This window comes from Phlebotomus papatasi, chromosome 3, assembly GCF_024763615.1.
Source record: "Phlebotomus papatasi isolate M1 chromosome 3, Ppap_2.1, whole genome shotgun sequence".
In the NCBI taxonomy this organism is placed as follows: domain Eukaryota; kingdom Metazoa; phylum Arthropoda; class Insecta; order Diptera; family Psychodidae; genus Phlebotomus; species Phlebotomus papatasi.
In genome coordinates, this window is record NC_077224.1 from 79,325,349 (window position 1) to 79,350,133 (window position 24,785).

Here is a 24,785-nt window from a genome sequence, read left to right on the forward strand (position 1 = left end):
CCAGATTGTCTTTTTTATAGTTCAGTCATATTGAGCATGAATCGATAAAAGCGCAGTACCTACCGGGAATTGAATTGACTCAATTGAGAATTTTTAGTATGACCGACATGGTCATTTTTACAAAATTAATTGCTCAATAAAACACCTGTTTATGCAAATTAATTAATCTATTTGCTGAATCATTTTCTCACGATTGGATGCTCTACATGTAATTCATTTGAATATCCATATTTTTAGTTTTATTGCTTCTGCGCTAACTTCAAGAGATCTCAAATTCCATAAATCGACCGCACATGATGCGATTTTGCAAATATCGCTGTAGGTAGAACAATTTATTTAAATTTTTGTAAATATATTCCTGCAATTGTAAGTTTCAGTTTTATTGAAAGATTTTACAGAGTTGTTTTATGATGTAATCAAAACAAATTGAAAATAAAGAGTTATATTTATTTTTGGTTAGTGCTAAAATTTGATTGCGTAGGTAAAAAATCAAATGCAATTCAATTAAGTTTCAGTATTAAAGTTTGAGCAAAAAGGAAACTATTTTTGGTAGGGGAAACTGGGGCACCACCAAACACGGGGTACCATCAAACACTGCGATTTTTTAATCGGATATTCGACTTCAGAGGATAAGACCTATAGGAATTTATGGGCACTATAGGGATGCTTGTCCACTGAAGGAATGGTCGAGATAGTCCAAGTATCCCCGTGTTTGGTGGTGCCCCAGTTTCCTCTAAGCAGTTTCCAAAAAAAAATTCGGTCAGTAAAAGATTAAATTTTATTTGAGCAGCACTTTATTTAGAACTTTAAAAGAAGAACATTTTCATGGAGGTTTTGGCAAAGTGAAAATAAAATGTCTTTTATTTTATCTGCAACTGTCTTAGATATTAATTACATGAATGAGCCGAAATCTCGAATGGATCAAAATCCCGAAAACTTATCAAAATCATGTCAAACAGTCAAACTTATCAAACTTATCAACTTACCAACTTTATGACATAAGTTCCTTTGTAAAATTTCATGAAATTCATCTCCGTGAGACAGTCAGCTCATGGAGGAAGGAGAATCTGATCAGTCCTGGAGGAATGTGAAAGAAAAAACCGATAATATCCAGGAGCAAAAGATCTCTGATATAGTCATCTTTTCGGGGTTTTCGGAATTTTAGCTTTTCGAGATTTTGGCGTTTGGAATTTTGGCTTTTCAAGATTTTGATCCATTCGGAATTTCGACCCATTCGGGATTTTGGTTTTCGCGATTTTGACCATTTCGGGATTATGGCTTTTCGGGATTTCGGTGATCGGAATTTTGGCTTTCTGGGATTTTAGCTTTTCGAAATTTTTAACCCATTCTTGATTTCGAACCATTTAGGATTTTACCTTTAGGGATTTCGACCCATTCAGGATTTTGGCTTTCAGGATTTTGGTTTTCGAGATTTCGACCAATTCGGGATTGTGGCTTTTCGACATTATCGGCGTTCAGAATTTTGGCTTTTTGGCTTTCCGAGATTTTAACCTATTCGGGATTTCGAACCAGTTAGGATTATGCCTTTCGGTATTTTGACCCATTCGCGATTTTGGCTTTCAGGATTTTGGTTTTCGGGATTTCGAATAATTCGGGATTGGGGCTTTTTAGGATTTTAGCTTTTCGAGACTTTAACCAATTCGGGATTTTGACCCATTTAGGATTTTGCCTTTCGGGAGTTCGATCCATTCGTGATTTTGGTTTTCGGAATTTTGACCCATTTTGGATTTTGTCTTTTTTGTATTTTGGCTTTCGAGATTTTATCGTTCGGAATTTTGGCAAAAACCAAAATTAGACCCTTTTTGTTTTTGAACCAAGGTTTAATACTTTATTGGTCAAATATATTATTTTGCTACTCTAATATAATAATTCTATAATTTTGTACTTGGCGAGTTCATTTTTTCCTAACCAAATTACTTTTTTTCGATTTTTTCACAGACAAAAATATATTGTCAGAAAAAAAAGAAAGCTTAAAGAGTTTTCTGAATGTGTTTAAAATTTAGTAGTATACAATTATTTAGTAAAACCATATTTATTTTGACATTTTCAATAATTTAGCTTCGTTTATTCAAAATTGAAAGATTAACCAGTAGAAATAAAATTTGATAAGCAGATTTAAAAGGAAGTGTGTGACTTGAAACAAACTACTAAAACATATTGCCACTGATAGGTCAGGTTTCATTAAAGAAATATGGGAACAAAATTTGAAGTGTTTGATGCCAGAGTGTGAGTGAGGAATGAAAAAGCCTTACTCTGCGTTTCTCTCTTTGAAATCGATCATAAAAATTACAAATTTTTAATGTCTAAAAATTGCAAAATCTTCTTTTCTAAGATTAAATTAAAGAGTTCTAAAGCATTTTGAGTTCTGAAACAGAATTCAGAATTAACTATGGGTAATTTTGAGCTATTTACTGGCAAAAATTAAATAATTTATCGAGCATTAAGAATCTTTTATAAAACAAAACTGTTAATTTTTTTGCATTTCAAAGAGATGTTCGACACTTTTACAATTTGTATAAAACTATAACAATTATATGAGAAAATCAAAAATATTCAATTTGAACACCATTTCTTATCGTATTATCTATCTCGTGATTAAATTAAAAATAATAAATTGAAAATTATAACTATTGCAATTTTAATTAAGCAATTTGGTATTCTAATTTATCTTCATGTTTACAAATCGTCTATATTTTTTTATAGAATTATACGGTCAATGAAATATGTTGATTTTGAAGAATATTTTTATTTGAGAAACATTTAAAATATTTTTTCTCTTATTTGAAAGGTTTTTTGTAAAAACATTTTTTACAAATCAGTTGTATAATTCTGCATAAATAATGAATTAAAAAAAATTACTTGGTGATTTTATTATCTTCAATATTATTTAATTTTTTTTCTTTACCAATCGGTCTGCTGGATAAATAAATTTGTTATGGGAAAACATAGAACTTTTCATAGCTTTGTTTCATTTCATTTTATAAAATTTGATCAATTTAGAAGCAAAATGTGTAGTTGTATGAAGTTGCATTTAAAAATTAAATAAATTTCACTTCTTGAATGGTTCTCAGGAAAAAATGTACATCTCTATTTAAGTTGAGTCTGCGAAATGTAAATTTACCCAAAATTAAGTGTAAATAACATTAGATATTGCAAAAAATAATAAGAATTTTTTTTTCAATAGTAGAATGGATAATCAATTTAGCACAGCCATGTACTAAATATTTTCCATTAATTAATCCGTATGTGTGTGATTGGTGAATCACTCTACTACAGTATATGACTGCAATAGTCTCAACAGAGCTGGAAACCATTAGTTGACGTTGATATTATTAGAGTGATAGTGTATTTTACGAATTTTGCCTGATGTCATTTATATGAATTACTAGAAATACTAGGCTAGAAAACACAAAGCATCTATTATCAATTTTCTTGTTTTCTTCACTTTCCTCATTATATTTAAAGAAAAAACTACAGATTTTTTTGTGTGATGTTAAAATTGTTTTAAAGTTTAGTACATGCATGTTGTAAAATTCTGTAGCAATTTCTAAGATGCTCTTCTAATTTTCCATTTTCGCACTATAGATAAATCAAGTCAGTAAGCAATGTTTATCTCCGAGAATTTTGAAAGACTCAATCTTAACCTGACGAAAAAAAAGAACTTCTCAAAAAGGTTAATAACTCAAAGTCAAGATCATCCATAAGTGGTTGATTGATTTTGCTGTTCTTTTTTGCTCCTTGTAAATCATCTCCGCGAGTAAAAAAAATATCTGACCCTCTTCATTTCAACACCGTTTTCTTGCGCTCTCTTTTTTTTTTGCGGAAACATCCGGCAGGTTGAGGAAGTTCTCGGATCAGCGGATCAATTAATAATTCCATTAAATGAACTTACCATTGACTTTTTTTTTCTTCTGCAGATACTCACCTGGTGAGAAAGGCTCCGTCTGCTTACTCAGATGGTGTCTACGCACTGGCCGGTGCCAATCGGCCATCTCCAAGAAGACTGAGTAGATTATTTATGCGTGGCGTCGATGGATTAGCCTCCAAGTCAAATAGAACAGCGATTTTGGCTTTCTTCGGTGAGTTCCTCAATCAAGTCTCTCCTTGAAATTTATTGAGTGTTTTGTTTAGCAATTTGAGGTATGGGATTCTGTGACAAGGTGTTGAGAGATTGACTGGTGCACTTGGAAAAAAAAGAGTAATATTTCTTGGTAAAGCATTTGAGAAAAATTAACAAAAATAAGCTTTAAAATTATCTAAAGCTCATTAATTCTTCCTCGCAACATAAAATCATAATCTCTTGAGAATTTATATTAAAAAAAGAAATTCTTAAGAAGTCGCATGATGTAAGAGATTAGGAGAGTCTTTAAATCTCGACTGTTTTGGTTTTTATTTTGCAGGTCAGGTCGTTACTAATGAAATCGTGATGGCATCAGAGTCGGGCTGCCCAATTGAGATGCACCGTATTGAGATTGAGAAATGTGATTATATGTATGACAAGGAGTGTCGAGGTGACAAGTACATTCCGTTCCATCGAGCAGCCTATGACAGGGATACTGGACAGAGCCCTAATGCCCCAAGGGAACAGATCAATCAGATGACAGCATGGATTGATGGAAGCTTTATCTACAGCACTTCAGAGGCATGGCTCAATGCCATGAGATCTTTTCACAATGGTACCCTTCTCACCGATCAAACTGGTCAGATGCCAGTTAGGAATACCATGAGAGTGCCTCTGTTTAACAATCCTGTACCACATGTTATGAGAACCCTCAATCCAGAGAGACTTTTCTGTAAGTTTAACCGTTACTTGGTATTCATTCAAATTATCGTCTTTTGCCTACTTCTCGGCTTCTAAAACTTTCTTTGAAAATATTTTAGTGCTCGGTGATCCGCGAACCAACCAAAACCCTGGCCTTCTCTCATTTGCCATCCTCTTCTTCCGGTGGCACAATGTTCTAGCACGCCGGATCAAGAAACAACATCCCACGTGGACGGATGAGGATATTTTCCAACGGGCTCGTCGCATTGTCATTGCCTCCCTGCAGAACATCATTCTCTATGAGTACCTGCCAGCTTTCCTGGATGTCGAAATCCCAGCCTACAAGGGCTACCAACAAGATACACATCCAGGTAATTTATTTCAGTGTGGTATATTGGCTTAACATAAAATTTCCCATGGTTTTACAAGAACTTTTCACACATATGACCATAAATTACTGTCATATTTAAGTACAGAGTAACAAATTAAGACAACTATTGCTTAATGTTATGCGGGAATCAGTAGGTAAGCCTTCGCGAGTTTCATAAATCTCTATGTGCCTTATGTTTCTGGTTATGAACAATTTCTTTTATACATGAAGGATAGATGAGCAAACAGAGCTCTTTGGGCAGTTATTTGAACTTTGACTTAATAGTTATGCTGCGAAAAAAGATTAATAGGAGTTCAACTCTTGGTGGGAATCTAATAAAAATAAAAATTAAATACAGTGAATTATTTATGGATATCGCTGTGCAATAAAATTAAGCTTTTTGCCAGTGTCTTTGATAAGTTGCAGTTTGAGAATTTCTACAATTTAAAAATTCGAATTTGAAATCCATTTCCCGAAATTCAAAAAAAATATATCTTCATAAAATTATATATTCAGAAAGAAATAGATTCCAATTTCGACTTCATGAAATTTTTCTGATCTAAAATTTTAGCTGGAGCCATACGGCTTTAAATTAAATATTTATTTAAATCGATATTAACATCCTTCTCTTTCTCAAATATTTTGCATATGTGTATCTCATTCTTTCGTACTCAAAATTCGATTGAACTAAATTGCATTTGGTGTGATGTTCAAAAGAAGAAGAAGAGTCCGAAAGAATGGGATATACATATGCAAAACATTTGAGAAAGAAAAAAATATGAATTTCGATTTCATGAAATTTTCCTGATCTAAAAGGTGTGGCAGAGCCATTAGTTTCAAAATTAAACAAAATATTTCTGTATTAAACGTGAACGTTTTTCATCTATTCCAATGTTAGGCCGGCGATAAAGTATCAGCAGAATCATCGCATTTTATGTGTAGGAAAATTCATTAGAGGTTCTTTGTGTAACTTTACTTTACTCTACCTTCTAAATACCACTAAATTTTACAGGCTTAATTTTCTCGAGGATAAGCCCTAGCCTATTTGGGACTATATAGTTATTATTTTGTAATTAAAAATATTTAAAGTGCAATTTTAAATAAATTTTAATATTTTAAGGAAGTTTGATATTTCCATTCAAGATTAGGGGAATGTTGGCATGGTTCGCATAGAGTGAATCTTCAAACAACGCAAATTTTCTCTTTGCTTGCAAAGAGCTAGTTCGTCATTTCTTAGTCATAAGATAGATCATTAATAAGCTCATGAAACGAGACAAGAAATGGTAGGTCAGGTCTATGCAAACAAAGAGAAAATTCGCATCGTTTGAAGGTTCACTCTGGTGCGAACCAAGCCTACATTCCCCTAGTTATTGTAAAATTTCTAACATTTTAGCTTGAAGGCCTAAAAAAATTGTCACTTTCAAATTAATATGCCACAAGAGAAATTACGTACATCTTTTATTATGTCCATTGCCGTCTTACTGTTGGTCTACTTGTTCTGCAACTTCCAGAGTCGATGACCAGCTAATAAGCTAATAAGGACCAAGAGTAATCCACTGGATGACTTTTTTATTTAGCTACTGCCGTTTATGAATTTTGTATTTTTATAAATCACTCTTAGAATTAGGAAATATATACAGTAAAATGCTGTTTCGTGCTACATAGGGGAGACTGGGGCAAAATTTGTCAAAACGAAAATTTCAATATTCACTATTTTCAAAAATAAAAGAGACTGAGGCTTGAAATTTTTTTTATAGATAGCCTTCATGAGCCTTCTTAAAGTTACAAAGTTTCAAGGGATTCGAGGAAGAATTATGTAAAATAAAAAAAATAATTAAATTTTGAGCCCTACCCAAGAAGCAAAATATCTGCCTTATAGAACCAAGTATTAAACAAGTCTTTTAGTGTACTTTTAAAAGCCTTAAAGTGAGAATTTTCTATTGAAATTCCTATAGAAGCTCTTAAGATCCTTATGGGTGCGCCACTTTACTTATAGTAATCTCAGTGACGGAACCAAGAGTGTTACAAGCAAATAAAAAGATTTTTGGTTCTATAGTGCCTTACTCAAGGAATTCTACAAGACTGTATTAAGAAAAAAATGCTTCTTGGGTATTTTTGAAATATTTAGCTTGCAGAAAATATCGATACTGATTAACTCAATTTAAGCACATTTCTCGTTAAGATAGATTACTCTCGTTTGCGAGAGTAAAACGTCACAAATTATCCGAAGACTGACAAAATTTGCCCCAGCAATTTTGAGAATCTCCACAAAGTCGACTTTTAGAAAATGATTCGAAAATCACATTTCTTTCGAGATAAAGGAAAATAGTGTTCTGCAATTTCGTAGAGCAGTAAATTTCCTATAAGAATATGATCATTATAAAACGTTTAAGTTTTCTCAGAGCTAGTGAAAGAATTAAATATGCGTTTTAACAAGTTTTGCCCCAGTCTCCCCTACTTACTCAAATTTTAGCTAAATTTGCTAAGATATTTTAGTTTTAGATATAAATAATCGTATGTTCTCTTACTCTTTATAGCCACCCTATAAGGAAATCTAACTCTTTTAGCCTTATAAAAGTATTCACTTTTTGGCCACTGCACTGTACTGGCAAAATTAGGATTCGCGATTGTTAATGCGGTATGGCTATTTTTTTTTAAATTTTTAATGTTTAAAATCATTAAATTTTCAGAAAAAATATCCCACTTTTAGATCTTGAATTCCTCTATACAGGATCCTTAACTCAAAAACTCTTAAAAATGTTTTATTAAACTGTAATAAAATGCACCGACTCTGCCCAAAAACTCCGGGAACGTGGAAGAAGCATCCACACCACACTGCGAATAAGGCGTTCCTGGCTGATCTATGATCAGCAGATTCTTCCAACACGAGCACGTTGTAAAAATTACATTGTATTACAAATAAAGTACCTCAGTACGATTTAATATGATAATTTATTAAAAATATCATAGAAACAGCCAAGTTAATTTGGATCGGTTTGGACAATTTCATATCAGGAGACAGTGATACGATTTTTGTAAATCTCTCAAATAAATTCTCAAATTTATCGAAAATAAGCAAGTTTTGCTGCTTGACTTTATTGTGGTGTATGACCGGTAAATTTAACAGACCTTCATTTCTATATACATGTAGGTTGTTTATTAACTTCAAAGAAAGTTTAAACTTAATGTTGTTTTCATATTTATGTTGATTAATTATGTTCACAATCGCCCTATAATCTTGCCTCTACCGAAGCAACACGATTTGAAAGACTTAAACCGATTACGGATTGATAATGTAGCAGATAAGGAAATGTAGAGAAAATTAAACATTCTGGTTTATTATCGATTTGGAACTCGTCTGAAGTCTGAAATCCCCTTTCAAAATGATTTTTTCTTACAATTAATGAACTATGATCTAGTCTAAAGATTCTTGAGAATTTTGATCAAGTGACCTTGTAAAAACAGGTATTTTTTCAAGGTCATTGGTTGGTACATATGGCAGCCCTTATCGTGGGGGTATTAAGCCTTAATTACATTATGTTTGAAACCCAGCGTCCTTGGAAATTACGAGAAAAATTGTTGTCGACGTAGCCCAGTTCATTATAGTTCCATTACCCATACATTTCTATGATACTTTAATGTAATATAGGGAATATACATAGGTCACTTTTCAAAATAATCCCACAATGCCCTTCAAATGACCATAGATAAAAAGGAAGATACAAATAGTTCTAAAACACTCTGTTGCAATGCTTCTGATAACATTTTTACTGTATCCATGCAGGTGTTAGTCATATGTTCCAGTCTGCCGCATTTCGTTTCGGACATACAATGATCCCACCCGGATTTTATCGTCGTGATGGAAAATGCAATTACCGCACAACAGCAATGGGTTATCCAGCTGTAAGACTGTGCAGCACCTGGTGGGATTCCAATGAAGCCCTATCTATCACTAGCATTGAAGAAATCCTGATGGGCTTAGCATCTCAAATAGCTGAAAGAGAAGATGCTGTCCTATGCACAGATGTCCGAGACAAATTGTTTGGCCCAATGGAGTTTACCCGAAGAGATTTAGGAGCTCTGAATATTATGCGAGGCAGAGATAACGGACTTCCGGACTACAATACAGCAAGAGCGGCTTTCAAGTTGCCTAAAGTTAAGGACTGGAAGGACATCAATCCTGAATTCTTCGAGAAACATCCTGAAGTGATGAGTTTGCTCGTGTCTGCGTATACCAATCGATTGGACAATGTGGATGTTTATGTAGGGGGAATGTTGGAGTCTGATGGGAAGCCAGGAGAACTCTTTACAGCTGTGATCGTGGAGCAATTCACAAGACTTCGGGATGCTGATCGTTTCTGGTTTGAGAATGAGGAAAATGGAATTTTTACAGCGGAAGAGATTGCAGAATTGCGAAAAATCACTCTGTGGGACATCATTGTCAATGCCACAGACATTAAACCTGGTGAGATTCAAAAGAATGTCTTCCAGTGGGTCAATGGAGATCCCTGCCCCCAACCTATGCAGCTAAATGCGTCAGAATTGGAACCATGCAGCTACCTCCAAGGCTATGATTATTTTTCTGGCTCAGAATTGACCTTTATCTACGTTTGTGTCTTTTTGGGTTTTGTTCCCATCCTGTGTGCAGCTGCTGGGTATGGAGTGGTCAAATTGCAGAACAGCAAGAGGAGGAAACTGAAGATTCGGCAAGAAACCCTACGCAACAAAGCCAATCACAAGGGATCTGTGGATAAAATGATCGCTCGCGAATGGCTCCATGCCAATCACAAACGTCTCGTCACAGTTAAGTTTGGTCCGGAAGCTGCCATCTATACAGTTGATCGGAAAGGGGAGAAATTGCGCACGTTCAACCTTAAGAATGTGGAATTGGTGACTGTGGAAGAATCTCAGTCGAATTATTCCGTGAAGAGGCCATACATTCTCCTGCGAGTGCCAAATGATCACGATCTTGTACTGGAACTAGAGTCTATCACTCAACGAAGGAAGTTCGTGAAGAAACTTGAAGACTTTCTGATTTTGCACAAAAAGGAAATGACCATTACTGAGGTCAGTGAAAATTTTACTTGGAATTTGTGGAAATGACTAAGATGATTTTTTCTTGTCCAGGTCAATAGAGACATCATGTTGGCAAAAGCAGAGACAAGGGAGCGACGTCAGAAACGGTTGGAGTACTTCTTCAGAGAGGCCTATGCCTTAACATTTGGACTAAAGTGAGTAGAGTTTAATTCCTTTTACTTTAATCTTGCTTTTCAAAACTTAATATTTCTGTTTGAAAAGAATTTTTTTCTTTACTGACTAGAAGGACCAAATTGTTTCACATTGGGAACATGTCCTTCGAAGTTTCTTCTTTTTCATGGAAAGAAAAATTTGAAAAATTTGCTTATTTGTTATGCACACATTTATTCTTTTTTAAGACCTTTCTCTGAGGTTCAGGATTTACACAATTACATGCATATCAGAAAGTATTTATTTAAAAAAAAATTGAAAATCAGAAATTTTGAACACTGAAAATATAAAAATTGAAATAAAATGTGAAAATTTGTGGATTTAGAGAACTACAAAAACTCTTTAAATATCTTTAAAAAGGGCCGTAGGTCAAAATTTGAAAAAAAACTAAGTGTAAAAAAATCACATATCAAATTGGATATTAGATCGGTCATTAGAAAATGATAGAATATACATAGGGGAGGCCGGGGTGGTTTGAGACAGGGGTAGTGTGGGACAAGGCGATTTTTTCATTATTTTTTTTAAAAAAATAAACGGGATTTAACCATTACTCAATCGTAGGCAATATTAAGATTTATCTTGACTAAAAGAATGGATATTCTCAGTTTTATTGTTTTAATTGTATGAACACTTTTTCAAAAATTGATAAAAAATTGTATATTTTGATATCTCAGTTTTCCTCTGTGTATTTTATATCAGCTATATATAATCAATTTTTTTTATCTCATTAGCTAGCAGTGTAATCTGGGAACATATTTTTATAAAAGTTTTAGAGATTATACGCTCTTGTTTTTTTACATAAAGGTTTTAAATACCAAAACTACACGTGGGGATGTTTGGGACACCTGAACGGGGATGAATGGGACGTTGATTTTTGACAAGATTGTAGGTGGCATGCAATTGTTTATTGTCAAAATGAAGAGTAATGCCCAGTTTCTACTGGAAATCTCTCTCTTGTGCAAAGTTTATCAGTGCATCAGATTTCTCTAATTACAGGGACAATTAAACCATCAATGTCTTGGGAATCAATAATTCCTTCTCAGAGGATATTCGATCTTTGCCCAATCTCGTTAAAACTATTTTCTCGAGAATTTCTCGAACAATATCCTCTACAATTTTTACAAGTTCTCCAGAAAAGGCAAGGCGAGAGCTAATTCAAAGAAATAAGGAGAAAAATAGGTACCATTCAGTAGTCGTAAAATCAAACAGGAATCCGCCAATAAGTTAAACTAAAAGTGTTAAGATAATCTACTCGCCTGAGGAATTTGATGATCATGATTGCAATATTTAGAATAAAAAAGCAAAGAAAAGCAGATGGAAAGTAAAAAGAAAATACCTTAAATAATTGATTGACAATAAATGACTCTACTGTACTAATAAAATTGATATCAATTTCTAAGTATGAAATAAAAAAAGAAACATTTTTATATCTATTAGAAATATTTTTATTCTAGTATTTAAAATTAATTAATGTGCTCCAATAATGCAAATTATGCGAGAAAAAATGCGTCCCATACTGCCCCATATCGGGGAGGTTTGGGACAAAGCGTCAAGTTAAATGTTTTATCTTCTCTAAGAAAACTAATTTGTTTTCCAAGTTCTATCAAGTACTTTTTATAAAGTCAATACCCATAAGTATCCTATAGACCGCATAAAATTATGATACGCTATCGTGATTTTTTGGAATAGTGTCTCAATATCAAAACATGAGAAAGGGTCCTCCCCGGTCTCCCCTACTCGTCTTTAGAATTTTACGGACCATAAAATCTAAAAGCTGAATGATAAATTTTACAATCCTTCTTTAGATTTTACCTCATGCTTCGCTTAGATTTTAAGTATCCGGATAATAGAGTTTACTAGCCGGATAGTAAATTTTACTAACCGGATCCAATAATGTACAATATTGGATTCTCTTTTCTAACTTAACCCTCTAACGGGTAAGACCGTCTCCAGGCGGTCTTCACAAAAATCACATTTACAGCGACAATAAAGGTTTTATTTATTTAAAAGTGCTATAGTGTCCTCGGTAATTGTCTTATAAACATCTCGTGAAAGTTTGAACTCATTTTGACTCTTCGTTTTGTTGCTATTCCCAGTTTTGTGTGACAGGTCAGAGAAAAAGCAACAAAAAATATTTGTGCAAAAAAAACTCATTTCCAATTTCCATAAAAATACCGATTTAAAGTTATCTGACTAAAATAAATTTATTTTTTACTAAAAGATATGTCATTCTACTTTGTATATTTCATTTAAAAAATTTGAAAAAACTAAAAATGTGAATTTTAGAATCAAAAAGAGTTTCAAAAAAATTTTATATTTCCTCACCTAGCGCCTAAACTAAAAGAAATAATGAAGAATTGCTGGTTTTTTCGACTTTATTGGATCATAATTATCCTAGAAAACATTGTTTTAGAACTTTTTTTCGCATAGTTATTAAAGAAAACACCGCTAGAGGGTTAATATCATCTGGATTCTAAACCAAGTAGAGTGTGAAAATCTTTTTCCAATATCGTCGACCGTACAGAGATTTGAACTTGTTAATTTAATTTAAAATTTAAAAAGGTCTTAAAGTTTTCTTTTCAATCATAAAATGTTTTTAGAAGATCTGATTTTCGTTTTTTGAGTTTTTATGAGATTTTTCATTTTCAAAAACCATATCGAGCGATCTTGGAGACTTTAGGTACATGGACTGATATTTTAAGTTCATTAAAATGAACGATATTTTATTAAGTACCTTAGGGTAAATGTCCTAATTCAAAACCATTTCCAGACGCTTTAACTTTGACAGAAGATTCAACACATTAAGTTCATATTTTTTCTGAAGAGAATTACATAAATTTGCTCCTTGACTCTTCTAGAATCTAGAATGTTACTGTTTAATGAAAATTCTTTAGATATAATTTGAAAACTTCTTAAATACAAGAAAAATACGCGAGTCTAAAATGCTTCTATTGGAAACAAATTAATCCAAATGGAGACAAGGGAAAGTTTCTAATTGGAGACAAACAGTGTCAGTGAAACCGCAACGAAAGGCTTCCGAAACCCTGTTGAATTGTTCCTGAGTGCAGGATTTGTTCTTATTCCCGGTCTTTTCTCCTTTCCCATATAAGACAATAAGAAAATCTCTCCAAAAAAAACATATTTCCGGGGTTTCCTATTGAAGCATTTGCAGACACTTCAGAAAAAGCCTTTTTGTTCACGAAATAGGTAATTATTTCATTTGAAAACTTCACGTACCATTAACAATAAAGATTAGCACTTCATTTAACTAAAATTAGCCAGAAATGTGACATAAATGTTAAACAAAACGAACGAACAGCAGTCACTTTATTGTGTTTTTCATTGGAAAACACGGTCGATCGATGAAAATTCGACGGTGAAAAGGTACACTTTTAATTATTCTGGGAAATTAACAAATTAAAATTTGTGAATATGAATGGATTTTCGCTTTATTTGGAGCAAAATTAACTAAATAATGAAACTGTGGTATAAAAAATACATAAATATAATAATTTAGTACTGTATTTATCATGAAAACAATGACGTTTCCATTTGGAGTAGCAAAAATATTCCATTTGGAGCAGGTTTTGAATTAGCTTAATTTACCCTATCTCAGACTAAAATAATGCTAAATTACATATAAATTTTCAATCGTTCCAATAAAAGGCCTTTCATATCAACTTTTGTTCATATTTGAGATTTCAGTGGCATTTATTTTACTTTTCCAGGCCAGGTGAACGACGGCGCCGCTCAGATGTTTCTTCGGATGGTGAAGTGATGACTGTGATGAGGACCAGCTTGTCAAAGGCTGAATTTGCTTCGGCTCTGGGAATGAAATCTGATGATATGTTTGTGCGGAAGATGTTCAATATCGTGGACAAGGATCAGGATGGTCGAATCTCCTTTCAGGAATTTCTCGAGACCGTGGTACTCTTTTCCCGTGGTAAGACAGAGGATAAGCTCAGAATCATCTTCGACATGTGCGATAATGATAGGAATGGTGTGATTGATAAGGGTGAGCTCAGTGAGATGATGCGATCCCTGGTTGAGATCGCAAGAACCACAAGTCTGGGAGATGATCAGGTGACGGAACTGATTGATGGAATGTTCCAAGATGTTGGCCTGGAGCACAAGAATCACCTGACCTACCAGGATTTCAAGTTAATGATGAAGGAGTACAAGGGAGAATTTGTGGCCATTGGACTGGATTGCAAAGGGGCCAAACAAAATTTCCTCGATACTTCCACAAATGTCGCCCGAATGACATCCTTTCACATTGAACCAATGATGGATTCGAGACGCCACTGGATACTCGAGAAGTGGGATTGCTACACGACATTCCTGGAGGAGAATCGCCAAAATATCTTCTACCTGTTCTTGTTCTATGTGATAACCATTGTGCTATTCGTTGAGCGATTCATTCACTATTCCTTCATGGCAGAACATACGGATTTGAGGCATATCATGGGAGTTGGAATTGCCATTACGAGAGGATCAGCTGCATCTCTGTCTTTCTGCTATTCACTCCTACTGCTCACAATGTCCCGGAATTTGCTGACAAAATTGAAGGAATTCCCAATTCAGCAGTATATTCCTCTGGATTCTCACATACAGTTCCACAAGATTGCTGCTTGCACTGCCTTATTCTTCTCTCTGCTCCATACCGTGGGTCATATTGTCAATTTCTATCATGTGTCCACACAGAGCATTGAGAATCTACGCTGCCTCACCCGTGAAGTTCACTTTACCTCAGACTACAAACCAGATATCAGCTTCTGGCTCTTCCAGACTGTCACTGGAGTCACTGGCGTGATTCTCTTCATTACTATGTGCATCATCTTTGTTTTTGCTCACCCTACGATCCGGAAGAAAGCGTACAAGTTCTTCTGGAATATGCATTCGCTCTTCATTTTACTTTATATCCTGTGCCTGATTCATGGATTGGCCAGGCTGACCGGACCCCCAAGATTTTGGCTATTCTTCATTGGTCCAGGTGTTATATACACTCTGGATAAGATTGTGTCTCTGAGAACCAAATACATGGCTCTAGATGTGATGGAGACTGATCTTCTGCCATCAGATGTTATCAAAATTAAATTCTACCGCCCACCGAATCTAAAATATCTCTCCGGACAGTGGGTGAGGTTGTCCTGTACAGCCTTCAGACCACATGAGATGCACAGTTTTACCCTTACATCTGCACCTCATGAGAACTACCTGAGTTGCCACATCAAAGCCCAAGGTCCATGGACGTGGAAACTGCGAAACTACTTTGATCCCTGCAACTACAATCCCGAGGATCAGCCCAAGATTCGCATTGAAGGGCCCTTTGGGGGTGGCAATCAGGATTGGTACAAGTTTGAGGTGGCCGTAATGGTGGGCGGTGGAATTGGGGTGACGCCGTATGCGTCCATCCTCAATGACTTAGTCTTTGGTACCAGTACAAATCGATACTCAGGCGTAGCATGCAAAAAAGTCTACTTCCTCTGGATCTGCCCATCACACAAGCATTTTGAATGGTTCATAGATGTGCTGCGTGATGTAGAGAAGAAGGATGTGACGAATGTCCTCGAGATTCACATCTTTATCACCCAATTCTTCCACAAGTTCGATTTGAGAACAACAATGCTGGTAAGTCTTTGATCTCTCTGGCTCAGTGTCACAATTTTTAGTGTTTGTCCAATGCAAATAATCTCGTGTTTTTCAACGTAAATAATTATGTGCATATTTTAAACATAATAATGTGTCGTGTCTTTTAACGCCAATCGCCTCTTGCTGATGAAGTTGTCGAAGTTTCATACAAACCATGGTGTTAGTCGTGCCTTAAAAAATATTAATGTCGAAAAGGTGTGATTTTAGTATATTTTTGACGCAATGACTCTAAAGATAAAGATCAAGCCCTTCTTTAATGTTGGGTAGAAATTGGAATATTGTAATTAAAACATTAAATTGCGATATTTGAACTCTTGTTAGCATTGATATTCTGTTAAGTATTCACTTCTTATGAACCTTACGAATAACTATTTTTTATAACACAACATCAAAGATTCTAGTAAATGAAAAAATAAAAATTAAGAAATGCGAAATACTGATGTAATTACAGGTTCTCAACCGATGTGAACCGATTCATAAATCTCGAAACATCGCCCAAAATACCTTAAGAGTAATATAATAGAATGTTAGATAAAGTTATACTGATTTCACTATGCAACACGATTTTGCTAACAGAGATCTCACATCGTACGTTTGATAGAGTTAAGTCCCCTGATTAAGAATCTGACTTTGGATTTGCTCCATCACGTGACAATGTTTTTTTATTAATACTTTTATATTTTTCCTGTTTTGCCTTACATTATCCGTTATATCTGAGGTTCTAGTGAACAAAACTTAAAAAGTGTGGGTCCGTTAGAAAGCTCATTAGCTGTGCTTCAATTTTGATAATTATAAAAAACTTTGTAAAACCACTCCTTCGAGATGTTGGTCGAAGGAGTGGTCAAAAAAAATTGTCTTAAAGTGAAATTTTAAAAATTTGTATAAAATAAACTAAACAAGATATTAAAAATACATTGACACCAGACGATTGGCACTACTTAGAACTAAATTTTGTTCATGTAAGAAATCGCGCTCCGATAACTCTAAATGCCTCATTTGTTGGTTCTTGTAATTTTTCAAAAATATGAAATAACTATTTTAATTTTAGAGCAAACTTTAAAACTTACGTGAAACGTACATAAATGTTGATATTCTTCTTTAAATCGATCGGGGGATCGTCAACATGATTTTCATTTCAATCCCCAATCAACCCTCATTATAAAGCTTTCAGTTTTCCTATTAAGAATACAATTTTTGTTTTTATTTATTTCCATTCATCCATCTAATACTATTTCTAGTAGAGGTTAATTTTAAAGTATCATCTAAAGTCACTGAAATATATTTGTGAAATGTTCGCTAATACGTTTTCTACTTAGGGCAGAATCACATTGACAGTAAAATGCTCACCGTCACCGTCAAAGCCCTCACCGTATTTCGTTAATTTACGCATTTTCATTGCAATTCTTACGCAAATTTTCCATTACGATATTACCTTGTCTCATACTCGGTGGCACTAGGTGAAAATAGTATAAGAAAATTGAATAAATAAAGCGAAAATGCGATAAACGGTGAGCAATAAAACTGTACGAAAAACTGTAGCAAAAAAATCCTACAGTTTTTTGTTTTGCTTACCGTTTATCGCATTTTCGCTTTATTTATTCAATTTTCTTATACTATTTTCACCTAGTGCCACCGAGTATGAGACAAGGTAATATCGTAAAGGAAAATTTGCGTAAGAATTGCAATGAAAATGCGTAAATCAACGAAATACGGTGAGGGCTTTGACGGTGACGGTGAGCATTTTACTGTCAATGTGATTCTGCCCTTAATATAAAAAAAGCATTCCAAAGGGAGTTTAGGGGTTTCTTCTCGCGGCTGAATATTGATTGAGGATGGAAATGAAAATTATGTTGATCGTCCTCCGATCGATTTAAAGAAGAATCTCAACATTTATGTATATTTCACGTAAGTTTTAAAAGATATTTCCTCAGTTACCTTTAGAGAATTTGCTCTAAAATAGGTTATTTCATATTCTTGAGAAATGACAAAAACCAACAAATGAGGCATTTAGAGTGATCGGAACGCAATGTCTGAGATGAACAGAATTGTAGTCCTAAGTCTTGCCTATCGTCTGGTGTCAATGAATTTTTAATATTTTGTTTAGTTTATTTTATGCAAATTTTTAAAACCTCACTTTAAGACCATTTTTTGGTAATTTTTAGAGAAACTTCAATTTTACATCCAGAAGAAAAAGTATAATAGTATTAATAAAAAAAATTGTGACGTCATAGAGCAAAACCAAAGCCAGATTCTTGATCAGGGGACTTGAGTCTATCAAATGTATACCATATGAGATCTCCGTTAGCAAAAAAAAGTTCCGAATATGTTGCATTTTCAGGCATCAGTTATAAATCGGTTCATTAGCGATTCATAACCGATTAGAATCAGTTCAGGCTTGTCAGGAATTCCAAGACCTTTCTAACGACTTCAAACGTATCGCATTCAGTTGATAAATGCGCAGTCTATAGGCTTTTCTACCTTCGACCTTGAAAACCCGTTATTAGGAATGATTGAATGGTATTTTCAATAGAACACCGTGAAAAAAATATGTAAAATTCTAGGTGTAATGTTAAACTTTTAAATAATTTTTGTGAAGTAAAGAACCTGCGATAATTTTTAACGAGTGAAATAATAACTAAAACGATAAGAAAACCATTAATAACTTAGAATATTGCGGAGGAAGATGTGGGGCTACATTGAAAATGCGATTGTTTCGCATATTTCTAAAGGAAGCTGGACTTTAACGTAATGTAATTTAAATAATAATCTTATTTTTTCTTATTTATTTTATTTTATTTATTACTAATAACAATGCTTTTGAGCTAGTGCTCTTGAAAGCAGAAGAAAAATGATACATTTATAAAGATATGTGTAAAGATTTGTCAGAAAGAAATGCTTGCGTCCACCGCCGTCTTAGAGTTGGTGACCAATCTCCAGAGCCAAACGGTGGAAATGCTCTCTCTTAGGTTGTATAAGTCATCTGCATCATTTGAAAAAAAATCTTTCTGACGTTTAGGCGAAAGCAAAAAAAAAGATAAAATAATTTTGGATCTGTCTTAATTTATGGCTAGGAGAATCTTCATTCAGAAAAATATGAGAAAAAATAGAGTTTTCAATGTTGCCGCAGCTCAATATAGCCCCATCTCGCCCTAAAAATCAAATGCGTTGTCTGAGTTTTACTACATTAAGCATTTTATTTTTTTTACTTATCAAAAGTTCGCTTTTGAGCTGAAATCCTTTACAATCTCTTTTAACTGACAATTTAATTTTTTTTATTACTACGTATTTACTGATCAATTTATTCTTTTACGGAACATTTAATCAAAGTTTTGAATTTACAAAAAAGGGAATAGTTATAAATTTTATTAATTTTGCAATTTCACTTTTCTCAGTGATTTAAAAATAGGTAATCATTATTGCTGATTCCTTTCAAATTTTGCATTTTGGGGAAATATGGGAAATATAAATAATGGTTATCAGTTTTTAAATATTTCAAAAAGAAAAATAAATAAGCACAATATTCGAAAACTAGCTTGTTCGGAAGCTGAACGCTTGTTCCTATAAGTAGCAATTTATATCATTCATATTACTTTAATTTTTCTGCTAATTAGGGCAATGTTAATTTCTTTGAACATTTAAACAGACATTTTAAACTACCGTCGTTGCGGGTGACTTTGCACTCGGGGGGTGACTTTGCACTCTGCTGTTCGTGAGAGTTTGAACAATTCTAGCACTTATTGATGGTCTTCGCCGATCCGATCTACCATTTCAAAGTATATAGGGATATGTTAAGTACCAAGTAAGGTACAATGATCCTCAAAAGGATTCTTGTGGTTTCAGTAATAGTCAATGAAATGCTAATATAGGTATTTTGTCAAAAAACGGCTCCGTGAAAAAGTTATCTGAAGGTGCAATTCCAAAATCGATTTCAGAGTAGTAAATTGCCCAAATCTATTCTAAATTTACCTGGATAGAATAATCCACTTCGATTTTGTTGATAATTTTTATTAAAATATTTTTTTTGCCTATTATCTTTCTAAGAACGCATGATTTATGTTATAAAATTACATGTAATGATCTTTCTAAAGCTTTATTATAAAAGTATTTGGCTAAAAATTATCCAATTTTTTGATAATTTAAGATAAAGTGACCGAGATCTACAAGATGGTGTGGTCGCCATCTTGGTTTGACGTCTCTGTCCGCCATTTTGAATAACTGTCAAAACAAAAATTTCATCCGATTGAGCTGAAATTTTAGTATGTTCTAGCTGATGTCAAAACCTTTTCAGAACATATATAACATCCGACCTAGGTCAAGCGATTGCCTGGATACAGGAGCTCCAAGTTCAAAATTTTGACATTTTCATGAATACAGAACTACGGAGAGCTTCTTTTATCGAAATCATCACAAAAAAGACAGTACTATCGTTAGGCGATGAGATCTAAATAACAAACAAAAAGAAAAGGATTGTTTTTCTTTATAACAGCATATTATTTGAAGATCTGATAAACTGTTTTTGCAAAAATAAAAAAATAAAAGAAATTAATAAATGCACTTTTCATTTATTTTTTTAATTATGTAAGAGTAAATAAATATATAAAATAAAAGCCTCAACCATTTTTAATGGTTACTGAGGCATTTCATTTAGATTTTAAAATTAAGGATTAGTAAATAAAGATCGCCAAAATATGATGATTTCAAAATTTTAAAATGTGAGCCTCGGTATCTAGGTAAATACTTGACGTAGACTGGGACATAGATACGTTCTGAAAAGGTCTTGACATGAGCTACAACATACTAAAATTTCAATCCAATTGGACCAGTTTTAGGTTTTGACAGTTATTCAAAATGGCGGACAGAAACGTCAAATCAAGATGGCGATCATGTCATCTTGTAGATCTCGTGCATATTACCCTTAGATGTAAATATCTTCAATGTCGTTTATTATCAGAAATTGTTGATTTTTTAGTATTTATTAAAAAGTGCAAAGTCACCCGCACCTTAACCCCAGTGCAAGCCTTTTTTCTTGATTTTTTTAAACATAGTAAAATTTTATAAAATTAATGCTAGTGGCACAAAATCCATTCATTAACAACTGAATACTAATAATTTTACTCAAAAACCCCCCTCCCTTCACTTTAACTATCCACTTTTAGAGAGCAAAGTTGAAAAATAGCGAAAAAACGTGCAAAGTCACCCGCAACGACGGTAATCAATTTGTTTTGGAGAATAGAATAGAACTGATGGTAAGACGGCAATGACCACTTATAGCGGTGAAATCATTGATAGGGGAGACTGGGGCAAAACTTATCAAAATGCATATTTATTCCTTTCATGAGCTCTGAAAAAACTTAAATATTTTATAATGAGCATATTCATATAGGAAATTTACTGCTCTACAACATTGCAGAAGACTATTTTCTTCTATCTCGAAAGAAATGTGATTTTCGAATCATTTTTTAAAAGTCGATTTTATGGTGATTCTCAAAATTGCTGGAGCAAATTTTGTCAGTCTTCGGATAATTTGTGACGTTTTACTCTCGCAAACGTTAAAAAATATCAAATAGACATATTTTTATAGGAAATTTATTCCTCTACAATTTTGTCGAAGATAATTTTTCTCTATCTTAACAAGAAATGTGCTTAAATTGAGCTAATCAGTATTGATATTTTCTGTAAGCCAAATATTCCGAAAATAGGGCTCAAAATTTCATTATTTTTTATTTTACAAAATCCTTCCTCGAATCCCTTGAAACTTTGTAAGTTTGAGAAAGTTTATGAATAATAAGTAATAAAAATTTCAAGCCTCATTCTCTTTTATTTTAGAAAATAGTGAATATTGAAATTTTCGTTTTGACAAATTTTGCCCCAGTCTTCCCTACAACAAGGAAAATTTTAATTTTGAACATTGCGAAATTTTTGGTAGGATTTCAGATTAATGTTTTATTAATTAATATTTTGTAGATTTACAAATTTTAAGAAAAAAAAATTAAATACGTATGCAGTATTATTTACCCGGCTTACCCCATAAGTATTGAGCCGTAGCAAAAGTGAATCATTAGAACAATTGATACGAAACCAATTCTTGGAGAATGTAAACTTTAATTTTCAGATTTCTCATTAGGGTGGAATAACCAGTTATCGCCACTTTTAGGAAAAAATGTAATTAATTAAATTATATCTTTTAAACCCTTTTTGCAAAGTAACGCAAATTTGACCCAAAGTTACTCAGATGTATTGACTACAGATTCGTTAAACCAGTAATCCTCGAAAATAATTCTAAGGTATTTAAAAAAATGACTTTTCTTAATAATGCAAAATTAACCACTTCGTCGCCACTTTTTACCACTTTTCGCGATCTTTTTAACCACTTCTCGCCAATTGTTTCAAAAGGAATTTAGAAACAAATATACCTGAATTATTTACAAGAATAATAAAAAAATATATTTTTTGAATGTATTTTTCATTTATTCATTTTTTTTTGCCTTTTAGTCATCTTCTTTTTAATCAACATTTCCTTTTTCTCCATGGCTTTTTTGTCTCTCAATAGTTTCTTCTGCTCCTTTTCTTTAATCAGTTTTAACTTGTCTTCTTCTTTTTTCTCAAAAAAGTTTACCCACTTTTCGGTAGTTATTACTGTGGGGGTATCTTGTTTGCTCCTTCGCGTTCTCTTACTTTCTGGCCATCTCTTTATCTGTTGAAATGCTCCTTTCATCACACATTCCAATGGCGGATTCATTTCAATTTGAGGATGAAGCTCAGTCTTTACAGCTTCAGCCTCTTGAATTCCGTCCCCAGAATTTTCAATCATATTATTCAAGGATTCTGCTTCGTCGAAATCACGCAATATGGCTCTCCAGACCTGATAAAGCTTTTCAGCCTTAATATCGCCCGACCAGTCACCTCCTTCTTCTTTCTGAATCCTAAATTTACTTAGAAGCTTTTCTTCAATTTTCGACTCAAAATAATGAACAAAGTTCTCCTGATTTCCCTGATCTGCAATATCTGAGTCAATGTTCTGGTCTGAAGTTGTATCTTTTAGTCCTGTTCTCTGAATGATTTTCGAGTAATCAACTGCGTCTGCATTAAATGGGTACAATCCAGTTGCGCGAAAGCCTGAGACCACATTTTTGGACATGTTATCAAATTAGTTTTCCAAAAACATACATTTTGTTGGATAAAAATTCGATGACACTAAGTATATTTATTAAGAAATATTGAATTCTATGAACTGGATTAAAATATTGTTTTAAAAAACGCCCAAATTCTTAAGTACAAAACAAATAAACATATTTTTCGCTTTCATAAGTAGCAACAGTTGAAATACAAATGACTTCGTAGGTCATTTATTTCATAAATAATGAAAAAATAGTGAATTTAATATAGGTGGCGACAAGTGGGTCACTGGCGAGAACTGGTGAATCCACCCTACATGATGTTTAATCACTAAAAATTTATTAAGAAATGTAAATTGCTAAAAAATACCCAAGTTCTAATCTAGCACAGTTTTTTTCTCAAAATTCACTACTTCATGCCTTGTTTTTTTGCCGAATCATTCAAAAATATTCACGCACTTCTAGTTTGGTTTTAATTGAAAAAGTGAAATTACAAAATCAATTTTTTTTACTTTCTTTGCAGTACATCTGCGAGAATCACTTCCAGCGATTGTCGAAAACATCGATGTTCACAGGTTTGAAGGCCGTCAATCACTTCGGACGTCCAGATATGTCGAGTTTTCTCAAATTTGTACAAAAGAAGCATTCTTATGTGAGTGTCAAATGGGGCCTTCCCCGCCTTCCGGAGCAATGTTGTAATGTTTTCCTCTGTAATTTGCAGGTGTCGAAGATTGGCGTTTTCTCCTGTGGGCCACGTCCACTCACGAAAAGTGTCATGTCTGCCTGTGATGAGGTCAATAAGGGTCGCAAATTGCCCTACTTCATTCACCACTTTGAGAATTTTGGATAGTTGTTTTTTGTATAAAATTAGGTATTATTTACATGATTACAGTAATTTTAATAAATATGTGTGTTTATAATTTAGGAGATTGAGAAAAGAAGATGAAAAAAAAGAAGCGATTTTGTGTAAATTCCTCCATCTAATTTATTATCTTTTTGTATGGCAATTTTTACATTTATCAATTACGTTAATTTGTAGTTATTGCTATTAGGTATTCATTTGTAATTTTTTTTTTATATAGACAAGTTTGTAAACAATCGAATCGAATGAATTTTTATTAAAGAGAGACAGAGAAAAAACAGCAAAAAATGCATGTTGGAAAAATACATTGAGGTGTTTTTTTTTTAATCTGTAGTAAAGTGAAATATGGTCAGGATTTATGATGGTAAATTGATCATTAATAGCAGGTGAAGAAGCGCACAAAATCACCTGTTTTGAGAAGTAACTTGGCTTATACATTGATCCGAGAGCGAGACTATCATATATTAAAATGTAACTATTCAGGCCATGGACGGACAAACATTATTTAATGGCATGTTGAATGCTTTTTACACACACTTTATTCGCCAATAATAATTATAAATATGGGATATTTAATAACAAAATGCATAATGTTATGATGCTTTTTTTCTCTCTCCATCCTCACCAATCGAAATACAACAACTAAAAAATCTTTTAAACGGATTCCAGCCAAAGTGATGAATGATTGATGAATGAGTATTTTTTCTTCACTACTAATCCACGAACCAAAGTGTCATGGTATTAAGGTATTTTTCA

General features: G+C 33.4%; 1 protein-coding gene across 2 annotated transcripts in view; it reads left to right on the forward strand.

The window, feature by feature from the left end:
• Positions 1 to 24,332, forward strand: part of LOC129805911 (dual oxidase) — a 57,361-nt gene extending 33,029 nt beyond the window's left edge. For both annotated transcript variants that reach the window (XM_055854158.1, XM_055854157.1), the window contains exons 4-11: positions 3,939 to 4,100; positions 4,422 to 4,814; positions 4,903 to 5,154; positions 8,938 to 10,220; positions 10,281 to 10,384; positions 14,129 to 16,031; positions 23,691 to 23,819; positions 23,889 to 24,332. In XM_055854158.1, coding sequence (XP_055710133.1) covers positions 3,939 to 4,100; positions 4,422 to 4,814; positions 4,903 to 5,154; positions 8,938 to 10,220; positions 10,281 to 10,384; positions 14,129 to 16,031; positions 23,691 to 23,819; positions 23,889 to 24,017 — 4,355 coding nt within the window. In that variant the 3' untranslated portion in view covers positions 24,018 to 24,332. The remainder of the gene's footprint in view (positions 1 to 3,938; positions 4,101 to 4,421; positions 4,815 to 4,902; positions 5,155 to 8,937; positions 10,221 to 10,280; positions 10,385 to 14,128; positions 16,032 to 23,690; positions 23,820 to 23,888) is intronic.
• The last annotated feature ends 453 nt before the right edge of the window (positions 24,333 to 24,785 follow it).